We start from the raw sequence: 12,385 nt of genomic DNA, 5'->3' as shown, positions 1-12,385 counted from the left end.
TTCCCCTCCTACTGCTCACTAGGGTGGAAGGATCTGAGACTGCTCGAATTTACAAGTGACTTGCAAATAATACAAACAACTTGCCACTGATTTTGTCTCCTCCCTTTTCCCTCTCTAGACCTTTCACCCTGTGGTTCCCCTGGGAAAACCATGACGAATTTCCACGTGGAAAGTTCAGTCCCAGTGTTAGGTAGTCTCTTTTTGTTGTTGTTGATGGCCTTTCCTCTCTGCCCTCTTTCTCTTCACCACATTGAGACTCTTGACAAGGTCAAACAATTCATCTTTGTTTCTATATTTATATCTGGGAAGCTCCCTCTAGTAGCACGACATTTCAGCTGGGACAGCTTTACAAAAACAGTAGGTAAGACAGCTGGATGGTACAGAGACCTGGCCTGGGAAAATAAAATGTGTTTTTGGAGAAATGAGAACATCCCAAGTGTTCATACAAAATGAGCACCACCACCTACACTGGGATCTGATCCCAGAATAAATAGTACTTAATGGCTGCCCAAAATAAAAGCAGTCCTGACTAGGACAAGGTATTGGTGGGATCATTTAGAAGACGAGTGAAACACAGACACAAAGAAGTGAAACCTGAATGCATCCTGTCTAGATGATGATATAGTTGCGAGAATTGAGAGAATTTAGCAAGGAAGTCCTGAAAGAGAGGGAATTGCAGGAAAATAAAAAGAAAAATGGAGATGATGGGGTAAAAAATGCTTATTAAGTATTTGAAAACAAGTACAAAAAATAGGAAAGAGAAAAGTACATCTGCCAGCACAAGAAAGGGAGAGAGAATGGGATAGCAATGGTGACAGACAGAGGGAAAGCAAAGTTAAATCAAGCAGTGGCTTCTCTGAGCTCAGCCCGAGTGTGGCTGCTCTGTGCACCAAGGGTTTGCTTTTGGAATGATGTGATTCAATGCCTGTGGTGTGACACTGCCCCAAGGAAGACTGGTATGCATGTGAATTAAAGCTACACAAAGGTGCTTGCTATGTCAGCTTAAGTCTATCACCTCCAATTCTTGACTCTTCCTCTGAAATTGCACCTCCCAAATTATGATTTTATATTGATTTCCACGGCAAATTTAGAAGTGCACATGATGACTGTGTGAGCAGTCTGGGGATCCCAATTTCACACACTCAGGCCATAGAGTTTCTTTTCATGAAGAGCTTTGGGAGGAGTTTTAAAAGTTGCCTTTGAAAAATCTTGTCTTTCACAGGCTGTTTCAAAAGACTGTGGGAAGGGTGGCTAAGGCAATTCTGGGTATAATTTATAGTCATCTAAGTCTGCTTTAATCTGCTTCCTTGGGAGCAGCTCTCTACTGGCTAAGTAGGGAGCGGGTTCCCTAGTGCCTGGGATTCCATAAGGCATGGAGCATTTCCAGACATATTCTTACTGCTGTCTAAGCCCCCAAAACCTTCCTGTCCCTATAACCCACAATCCAAACAGCAGCAATCCTTGCCAAGGGGGTGAATGCTGGCGATGGAGGGAGCTGTGCAAGCTGTGCCTCCTTCTCAGGGACCTCTCCCAGAGCACCAGTGCCGGTGTCCTGGATCACGTCCTTCCAGGGGGACGGTACAAACGGGCTGGAGCTGATCTTGGACAAATTTCTTCTTTTGTTCCTCCAGGGGACATACACATGGGGTCAGTTGGGGGTTTTTTTCACTGTGAAATTGCCAACTCCCCCATGCAGTGACACACAGAGCCACAGCTTCAAAGAACATCTTTTCACTTTCCTTTCCTGCCTTGCCTTTCTGGCACAAGGAGAAATCCTTGCCTGTAAAATGCTGTTAGCCTTCAAGAGTGAATTGTCTGAAACTGGTTTTCCTTATTTATTTGAATTCTTACAGCAACTGCCCTCCAAATGCTGCCCAGGTAGTAAAGCTGTAATAATATCAGCCCAAGCCGTTTCTTTGCTTTGGCATTCGTAAAGTGGATCCTAGTAAGTCAGGAACATAAGAAGTTATTCAGTGTCAGGAAAACCTCTGAAATATGTACAACAAAATAACCTTCAGATTAGAATCATGTTTTTCATCTGATTGTCAATTTGAGGGATTTCTCCCATGCACGACCAAGGGTCATTAAAATCTCCTTCCCTCTTGTCTCCATTGTGGAGATTCATTTGAAAATACCTTGACGACTCCTATCCACAAAACTTCCTTATCTAACTGTATATGAATCACTTTGAAAGGAGCCACATTTCTCTTAGCAACCAAAGAATCAGTCTTAGCAACAAGACAGCTGGAGAATTTTGTGTTCACATAGTTACTCGTGGACAGTACGTTCTGTTTTCCCCTGGCATTGCTGTTTCAGTGTTGACTTAGTAAAGGGTAAGAAATGGTACAAATCAGGCTCTTGCTCACAGCAAAGACATCACTTGCAGGGCAGATGATGATCTCTCTACCTTTGATGCTGTTTTTGAGGAGCCAGTGCAAGAGCACTGACTGGAAAGTTGAGAATTTAAATTTTTGCTGTGACAGAATTACTACAAAGAAATATGTGAGGGAGCTGCCAGTTCCCAAAGTCTTGACTTCCCCCCACAGAAACCACAGTGGAGAATCAAAGCATGAGTTCTAAAGGCTCACACTGCAGCCTCTCTCAGCATCTGTTCACGCTGAGAGCAGTTGGAAAGGCTGGATAGAAGGTGACTTTGTTATATATATATATTTCCTATATTTTCTTTGCAAGGATAATTTGGGGATAAATATTATAGTGGGAAAAACTGGGAACATCAGAGCAATTGCCATGTTGGTTATTACCTGGGCTCATGATTTACAGGAGTGTTGGGGAAGCTTCCCTGAGGAAACAATGCTAAGATGACATTTAAGAACAGGGCACTGTTGGAGTATTTTCCATTTCTGAATCCCACATCTGTGTAAGGAAGTGAGTTACCATCTGTACTTTGATCCTATTGAGAAATTCCAAGTGCAGGTACAACAGCCAGTGCACTCAGCCCTCACCCACCTTCCTTCCCTGTCTCTTCCCAGGGGCTGCTGGTGTCCTGCAGGCTGGTTTGATTCCCCCCCTGGTACTGAAATTGCAGACTGAGCTGGATGAGATCCTGGAGCTCATCCTGGGCACCCTCTCCAACTGTCTGCGCATGGAGGTTTCGGAAGCCCTGGCAACTGGTGCCATTGCTGCCCTGAAGGAAAAGCTCACACACCCCTCAGCAGCCATCAGAAGCAAAGCAGCTCAGGTCCTGTTAGAAATCAGGTAAAGGAAAACAAACCTGTCCATAATGCCAAAGCCTAAGAAAGTCCTCATTTCAGGAGTAAATCCCCATTAGTTTACACTGTGTTCCACTGCACATCGAAGCTGCCACATTTCACACATAAAGCACTATCAGCCTGAATGCACCCATAGATAGAAGGCTTCTAAATATCCTAACTGCTATAAATCACTCAAAAAAGCAGATGCTGATCAGTCATTCCTTCTCCTTCTGTTTGTTTTCAGTATTGGCAGTGGAATCAGGATTTTTTCCTGCTACAGCACTGCTGAGAAAAAAGTCTTGCATGAAAAATCTTGTAAAACCAGGATTCTGACCACTGTGGAGGTAGAGAGAAGCCCCCTTGCGTTTTTGGGCAACACTCTCAGAAAATTGAAGGCCCTGGGAAACTCTCACTGTGATTGAGGACAGAAATAGTTTTCTGACACAGGCTGCTGTGTACGTCAGGGATGGATCAGAAAAAGCAATCTTTATATTAAATTTGGGTATCAGAGAGTGGATGAAAGGAACAACTTAAGTCCACTGCAACCAGAAAATGTAATAAAAGTGTTCAACAGATATCTAGTTTAAAGAGGCCTGCAGATGATGTAGTTTATATATCAACTGGTACAAAACATTTGCTCATGTCCTGTAACAATGTGAGGTCTTAGAGGAAAAGAGACTGTAATTATCATGAGTCAGAGAAAGAAAGTCAAATGCACCTGGAGTATGGATATCAACTACATTCTAGGGCCCTGCAGGAGCTGGGCCACATTAAATACTCCCCTTACTAAAGAGGCTGAAAACAAAGGGAGAAAATTGACCTGGGAGAAAAATGAGTTGCAGACCCCTGATTTATCAGGTTTTAAAATCTGTATAAGATTCAACAGCCAGGTTTCTAACTCACTGCCATTGGGACCACCAGCATCCTTAACCTTACATCCTGTTCCATGCTGCTGCCCATCAGTCTCCAGTGTTCATAAAGAGTTTAAAAAAAATCCAAATATCACCCAAAAATAACCTAAAAAATAGTGAAGTCCATGCACCTGGGTTACTGTGGTATCATCAGGGCTGTACCACATGTAGGTTCAACAGCCACCAGGCACAAACACACACCCCTTTAGTTCCCAGCTGGAACAGTCACTCCAAAGGGAGCAAACAGGAGTGTGCAGTGCTGGCGGCACAAACAGGCTGGGGTGGCTGCATGGTCTGCAGGCACAGTTCAAAAAAGCAACTTAACCATCTTTTCTGCACAGTTCTCATCCAGAGGGAAAACTTCCGGTGTGTGAAGAAGAGGTTATCCCTGTGCTGGTGAGCCTGCTGGGAGACACAGATCCTGAAGTCCAAGCTAGTGCAACAGGAGCACTGATGTTTGCTCTTGTCACTCCTCAGGGTGAGAGTCAGAGGCAGTTCTGCTGGGAAACCTTCTGGAAATCCAATTCTAAGGAAACTCAGTAATAAAACATTTGCCTCTCCTACCCCCTCAGTCCTTGGTTCCTGACAGTGTTAAAGCTCCTCAAGAAACAGTAAGATCAGGACATTTCTTCATATGTCTTGAACAACTACTGTTACTTCCCCACAGTGCCATGGGGGAACAGGATATTTCACATTTCGTTCCCTTGAAGTAGGTCGAGAAGTGATTTATCTCCCCCGCCTGCACCATTTCCCTCCAGAGCGCTGCTCCAGAGGGGGAACATTTCCCATTCAAGTCCAGACCACACAGACCCACATACCTGGAGCTGTGCTGAATCACCAGCGCTCGGCACAGGAGCGCTGCTTTCTGGAAACATTTTGTGGTTCCAGGCAGCTTCTCTCTCACAGCTGGGAGAGCAATGAATATTAATAAGGTCTGCAGCTCTCCCAAGTAACTTACATGACACTGAAAATACTAACTGCTAAATTCTCACTGTGATGAATGAGTAATTAGACATAAAAGACTCTTAATAACAGCAGTTGTGTTCCAGTCCTCCTCTGCAACCCTTCCTCTGGCTACCGGAGACAACGCGGGAATGGATCTCAGTGTTTGAAGTGTCTTTAAAAATGCAAGAATGGGGCACGTTCTTAAGGGCATCTAACACACCCCACTCACTCCCCCCTCCAAAAAATAGTTTATTCTATCATTTGATGCCTCATACATTCGTGGATAATTTGTCGCAAATGAAATCCTAATGTGCAAGGCAGATAAAGGTAACTGGGAAAGATCTTTTTTCTTAAATATAAACAGCTGGGAGCCAGCCTTGGTCTCCAGAAGAAGGGCACGTCCTGCCCCTGTGCACTGCACCCCCGGGGCTGTTCGGAGCTGTAGCGGGGCAGGGAGTGCCAAGTGTCAGTCCAAAAGGATGTGGATTAGATGTCATAACCAAAGCCGGTTTCTTTCTCTGCAGGGAGAGCCTCAGCCATGGCAGCTGCAGCCATCCCACCTCTGCTGAAGTTGGTTGCTGAGGAAACCAGCACAGCCCGTCTGAACGCGATCAAAGCCCTCACGTTGCTAGCTGAGCTCCCCGAGGGCCGAGAGACGCTCCTGGATCACACGGGCACATTTCAGGAGTGTCTGGATGACCCCCGGGAGGTCGTGAAAAGAGCTGCCCAAACCGCCATCCGAGCCATCGAGTGGAAACCTTTCTGCAGCCGCGATCTTTTCTAGAGATCTGTTGCCCTCTGTTGTTGTCTGGCTGTAAGAGGTGCTCGATTATATGAGACCTTGAGAACCAAAACTCTCTTCCTCACTTACTCCTGAGCAGTTCCCTCTCAAAAGTCATTTGCCAACAGATTCACATCTATATTGCAGGTCAGAAAGCAGAATAATGGGGAAAAAGAAAAGTTAGGAAGTCTGGAATTCTCCACTAGGGGTTATTGCCTGAGTTACCAAGATTTTCCTGATATAAGAAACCAGCCCTTTCTGTTTTCTTCATAATGTTCTCTACTTTTTTTTTTTGAAACCTCAGCCTATCAACCATTAATCAATAACTAATTACATTAGAGGGGTTCCTAATTAACCCCTCCAGCAGTCTTGCCTGTGCTGAGGAATTGATCTGACACAGGAATTTACACGAGTTTTGTATCAAATATTTGTTGAACGTGAGATTAGAACCATTTAGAGCATCAAGCCAGAAAAAGCAAAGGCAATGTCATAGAAGGGCTTCCCCGAGAGAATTAGGAGAAAGGCTTCACTAGGGTAGCCCTTGGTAAAGCTGTGCTGGGGCCACAGCCCAGTGCCTCTGACAGGAGGGGGGTCTGGCCCTAGCTGGCATTGGTTAGGGCATGGAACAAAAGCACCTCTGGGGTTGTGCTGGTAGTTGGCACTTTGTAGTTCTGTAGACCTGTAATCTGACCTTTGAGTACCCAAATTAACAAGTATAATGGAAAGGTGTTGTGCCAGAACTGAAGAGTTTTGCCATCGTGTCTCACTTTTCAGGGAGAAAGATGGGACAAGAGGAAAACTGATCTTACTGTTATGATCTAGTCCAACAGGACCTGGGCAAGATGATCTCCAAAGGTCCCTTCCAACCTCACATATTCTGTGATTAACAGCTGTCTAAACAGAGAGGTAAGGAGATAAACAAGACAGAACTGAAAATGTCAAGTCCTACTTTGAAAAAAAGTGTTTCTTTGCTTTTTTTTTTTTAAATCAACAGTTTTTTAAAAACCTTTTAATTCATAGAACTGAGGGCAGCATACAAAATTCATGCTGTTTGTGAAAGCAAGACCTGACCAACCAGACTTACATCGTCTGGAGGAAATAAGGTGGTAGTTCCTGTGGTTAGAGCTGAAGGGCAGTGGAATTAGTGGGAAGTTCAGTAGCATTTTATTCACTCTGAGTTCAAGGCCAGTCACTACAGACGTGGCACATTTCTGCCTCCAGTTGCAAGGGTGTAACCGAAGAGGCATCAACAGGAGTCCTGGGCAAAGAAATAACCCAAGTGAGCAGAGCAAGCCTGGCCACTCTCAGCGACCAAGGAAGGTGAGACAGTGCAGCTGACTCTGCTTCACAGCAAGTCCCATTTGTTTTCACCCAGGTTTTGGTCTCACATGGTATTTTTACATCCAGAAGTTGCCACGTTGTAGCTACGAAGAGGCTGCACCAGGTCTCTAAAGGGGTTATTTGTCAGGGGTGCTGTTCCATTGGAAGCCACAGTCACAGAGCAAACTGCATTAGCCTTACAGAGGGTAAACTCCTCCTGTAGGAGTGATTACAGTTAAAATGGTTCTCCTCCATAGCCTAACCAAAGGGCAAATTTCCTCTCCTATAAAGATGTGATTTTAAAGTATTGAGTCAGTTGGATTCACTCCCTCCGGGCAGGATCTTGGAGGAACTCTGCCTTTTAAACACATAAGGCGCTCATACGTAATACATATTGGTGCCAGAGTGCATCCAACTCAATAAGAGAAGCCAGGCAGCTTAATCACATGCTAAAGGACTGGAGCAGCACAGTGGAGGCTCAGCTGCTCTTACAGAACTGCTGCAGGAGAATGCAGTAACAATCACCATTTTAGCTCAGTTCCAACCTCGTCACAGCCTTCCCCAGTCATTCAGGTATCACCCTTCAGTGAGTTCCCAAAATAATCAGCTTTTTCAAATGTAGAAATAAGACCTCCACACTGAACTGCTCTCACCAGAAGAAATTCAGCTAACTTGGACCTTAAGTACTGCATTCCGAGCATGTGCCTGATCACTGCTTGAAAGACAATATAAACTGTTCCCAAAAAGGCTCTACTTGGGATCAATGTTCTTGTCTCACACACAGAAATGGAACTAAGCCTCAGTTGAACTCTGAGATACGGGCACTAGTGGTGCCCTCCCACATGTCAGCTGCTGTCTCAGGCACTCTTTGCACAGCTACACCTGACATGACCCGATACTTCAACCACAACAGGAGTTCCCCGGGGCTTCAGAGACCATGCACTGCCTGTGGAAACACCAGAATGCAAAGTCTGCACATGGAACAGCCATAAACCACTACTAGTTGGGGTTTTCACTTAAAAAGCTGTATTTACTGACAAAAGATTGCAGATCTAATAATTCAAAGTCACGTGCTCTGGTGGGGCCCAGCCAGCAGCAGGTCACTGGCCAGAGCACAGCACAACAAATGCCAAGGGGAGCAGAGTTAAACAGCCTGTGTGAAGCAAAGGATGCACAGAGAGCATAGCTAATGCAGAAATAATCCTAATTATTGCAGAACACTTTTGTAATCTGTGGTGTTTCTAGAGCTGCATTGTCTTGGTGTCCCAAGATGTGCTGTCTCCCACTGGGTCACTGAGCAGGACTGGCCAGCACAGCCTGTCCCAGCCTGGGAGATGAGGGGACAGGGCACAGAGCAGGGAGACACTGATCCTGTAACCCTCACTATATGCAACCTGAATTAGGGTACATTTTTACTCTACAATATCTTTTTTCCAGGTACATTAAAATGTAACACACAATTGCTCCCACAGTAATATGCTGATTCCTAAATCTCTCTCCTAAAATTAGTTTCTCAGCCACAATTCAATATCTGAAATGTCCCTTCACATTCTTCATAAAGACCTTTGAGATCTCAAATGTACCTGAAAGTAGTCAAATAGGTAAAATTCCGAACTAAATGTCCCAGTGTGGTCTTTTTTATCCTGGGAAAGATCCTTTTGAATTGTTTTATACACATCACAAATACTTATATTAACACCTCTGGATCTCACCCACTGTAATTAAACTCACTGTTTCAGAGGCAATGCTGTGTGGACAGCAGGTCTCTGGTGTCAGCAGTGGTGACCCCCAGCACTCTCCACTCCCGTGGCTTCAGCACCGAGGCAGGTTTGTAACATCACTGAAAGGGATTTGTCTTTTTAGCTTGAAGCCAACAATGATGAAGGCCCAGATATAATTAATGTGGCCCTGGGTCAATACTGGAATTAATTCAGTTACACTTGACATGGATTGAGCTTTCAAACAATTCTGCCCAACAATTCTCATCGACACCAGAAGACAATTCAGCTGCATCCATGGGACACGAAACCTTCCTGAGTGAGCCTTGTGTCCCACTCAGGTAGGGCTCATTTTGAATTTTTTCTAACAGCTTCCAGAAGGTTAAGGATGTTATGGTGCTTTGTTCTTGCAACCACAAACTCACTTCCCTGTCCCTGTTTCCTTTCACAAGGCCAAGGGTTGGAAACCATTCGGTCCTGCTCTGGAAAATGGCAGCTTTTCATTCCATCCCTTCATGTTCCAGAGCAAGGAGTAATTTGATTCCCATCACTACATTTTCTATTAAAAAAAAAATAAATCATAGATGGAGAGATCTGTCTAAGGACAAAATAGTCTGGGAAAGTCAGATTCGGCTAATTACATTAAACCAAAAGGGCAGAGTGTCTTCTCTGTGGCTACACACAAAGCTAACATGCTCAAAGCACAGAACCTATTTTTAGCAAGGCAAAATTTGCAATTTGAATGAATAAAAACCATTTTAATAATTTGTTATAAAGATATTTTGCATCTAAGCCACATTTTTAAAGTTATAGGCTCTGATACCGTAAATAACAAAACTGCACGGAGCGGCCACGAGCTCACACTGCCCTCAGCCTGAGGCACCTCAGGCCCCTTGGTGCTGCTCCAGGCAGGCACAGGGCTCTGGCCTCAGGCACTGCCAGGTGAGCACAGGGTGGGCACAGCAGCTCCAGGGAATTATTCTTTTTCACAGCTGCCCATGGTAGGTGACAAGATGAGCAGTCAGGGTTTTTTTGCATTTCCCCTCTTTCTCAGTGGTGTATTGCCCTCTTAGCAGATCTGGGCCCCTGGATTTTCAGTCCAGGACAAGGGCAGCTCTCTGTGATCACTGTTCCCTTCCTTGCTCCCCAGAGAACACTGCAGGAGCAGGACACAGACACCTGCAGCTGGGACATGAGGTCATTAAATAAATTAAACCCCCCCCAGCCCTGCTGTGACCCCACAGCCTGGGACCAGCCTTTCCCTGTGCAGCCTATCCCCAGGAATGTCAGCTTGAAACCCTCCTCTGGCTCAACACTTCAAACAACTCAAGTGCTCTTCAAACACAGTGACTGGGGCTCCAGAGCTCTCCTCCCAGATGCCAGTCCCCCCTGGTAAGACATGGATTTATCATTTACCTTTGCTCCTCGGTTTTGTGTCGGCTTTTCCTTCACACAAACACTCCTGGGTTTGCCAGCTTAGGAAGTGCAGTGAGGATGGAGGCCATCAGCAATCCTGGCTGCAGCTGGGGCTCTGATCAGCAGCATCACCTGCAGAGCTCAGCCTCGTGCCATGTCCCAGTTCCCCAGGGACAGATCCTTCGGTTAAAACCAGACCATGGTTACTGCAGAGGTATTCCAAGCTAAGGCACAGACCTTCCCTCCCCCAGCATTTCAGTAACAAAGAGGAATAAACCCAAATTCTGAGTTCCAAGAACAGAGTGTTCTCATGATCATTAACACTAAACATTTGTGGGATACTTGGATACATTTTTATGACAGAAAAATTAAAACATAAATGAACAGTGATTACCCTTTTCCAGGACTTGGCCTAAGAACTACATAGTAATTCTTAAATGGAAGATATTGTTTAGTGTGTGTTCTTTCCAGAGCAGTGTCCTAACTGGCTGACAGTGCTACCAGGGGAATTTTTTGTTTTATTTTGTGTAGTTCATTTTAAATAATTCTGTATATCTAACTAAAGTCCTCCAAAATAAGCTGTAACCCTGTATCTTACCTGACAGGATAAGCTGGGATGTCTCAAGATCCCCTGAGGCAGAGCTGTGTTATGCTGTACATGCCATCCAGGTGCTTTGTGTTGTTGAGCCAGAGGTTTATTTGGAGTCTCACCACTACCCAGAAGTATTTGAAATGTAGAGTCAAATGTGGGGGACAACCCTGTGCTCAGGGTTCCCAACCCTAGAGCATGAGAATGCCCAGGACAGCCTCAGCTACTCCTGGGTTTAGTCTGAGTGTCCCAACCACAGCTGGGACATGGACAGAGCTGCCCTGAGAACTGAAGAAAAGCCACTTTCTTCCTCAAAGTCATGAAACTGTCTTTGAATGCAACAGCTACAGACCTGAGGGGGCATTTCATGCTAAGCTGAACATGAAAATTTTATCAGCTGTTCACAATATCAGGCAATTTTTTTATGGAATTCTACAAAATGAGAGGAGTCAGCAGCAGCTGTCAAACTTTATGGAAACATTTGAACTCTTCCTTCTACAACATCCAGTTTTCAGACTGGAATGAAATCAGGTTGCTGAGGACATACAGGGGACATTGCTGGGAAACTGTAGGTTAGATTTTCAAGATTCTGTAGTCCTGGGAATGAAAATGAAGTGATGGTGCCTGATTAACCAGGAGGTCATCCAAAGGCTGCTCAGCCTGCCAGGAAATCACTTGTGTTATTTGTCTTTATCCAAATAGCTCTATAATTTCACCATTTTTTTTCTTTTTGTAGCAAAGGATGACAAGGAGGGATCTGGACAATCCTCAGTGAAGTCCTCCTTGTTTGTTTTTCATCCATTACTATTACCCAGAGCCAAAATCTAGACACCAAATGAAGTTTCTCTGTCTTCCATCATATCATATAAAAATCCCATCACTTTGTGGACACCAAACACTTAAAAATATACAAGTACTTTAATACATACAACTCTTCATAGTTCATCAAATATAATTAATTCCATGGTCTTGAAAATACTCTATTGTTGTGTTAAGTGTAAGAAAAAAAGGCTTGCACTGGTATTTCTGTAGCATTGATTAGATCTGGCCTGTGCAAAACCCTTCAGGATACTGCAGGGACTGTGCTGAAGAGCAGCAGTTCCAGTGAAGAGCAGCAGTTCTGGAATCCAGAGCATTTTGGGTTAGATTCAAACGAAGCAGAGATGCTGTGAGAGGATTATGAAGTGAGAGTGATTAGAGCTGCAGGAGGCAGCAGCAGTGGTGTGGCACATGCAGGGACTGCACTGCCTTCCCTTTCAGCTGCACTTGTTCCAGTCAGGACCATCCTCTGAAATGCTTTGGGACAATGCAACAAGGAACAGGGAACTGTGGTGCAGATTGACTAAGCAAACCAACATCTTCTTGTTACACTTGATTCCCCAGGAAGCTGAATGAGATGAAAAGAAAATCTATTGCTTTTTGCTTTGAAGTGTTAAATCTGCCTTTTCCTGTGTCCCCAGCTGGTACCAAACTTATCAAGTGCAGACAATCAG

At 44.7% G+C, this 12,385-nt stretch overlaps 1 protein-coding gene across 1 annotated transcript in view; it reads left to right on the top strand.

The window, feature by feature from the left end:
* Positions 1-6,215, top strand: part of RSPH14 (radial spoke head 14 homolog) — a 76,592-nt gene extending 70,377 nt beyond the window's left edge. Inside the window, exons 5-7 of the mRNA XM_027714206.2 lie at positions 2,991-3,216; positions 4,465-4,601; positions 5,593-6,215. Of these exons, the coding sequence (XP_027570007.2) occupies positions 2,991-3,216; positions 4,465-4,601; positions 5,593-5,852 (623 nt within the window). The 3' untranslated portion in view covers positions 5,853-6,215. The remainder of the gene's footprint in view (positions 1-2,990; positions 3,217-4,464; positions 4,602-5,592) is intronic.
* The last annotated feature ends 6,170 nt before the right edge of the window (positions 6,216-12,385 follow it).

This window comes from Pipra filicauda, unplaced genomic scaffold (assembly GCF_003945595.2).
Source record: "Pipra filicauda isolate LSUMZ 115617 unplaced genomic scaffold, ASM394559v2 scaffold33_size4404698_pilon, whole genome shotgun sequence".
NCBI classification, from domain to species: Eukaryota; Metazoa; Chordata; class Aves; order Passeriformes; family Pipridae; genus Pipra; species Pipra filicauda.
Note: the sequence above shows the minus strand (reverse complement) of the source record. Positions and strands in the feature narration are given on the sequence as shown.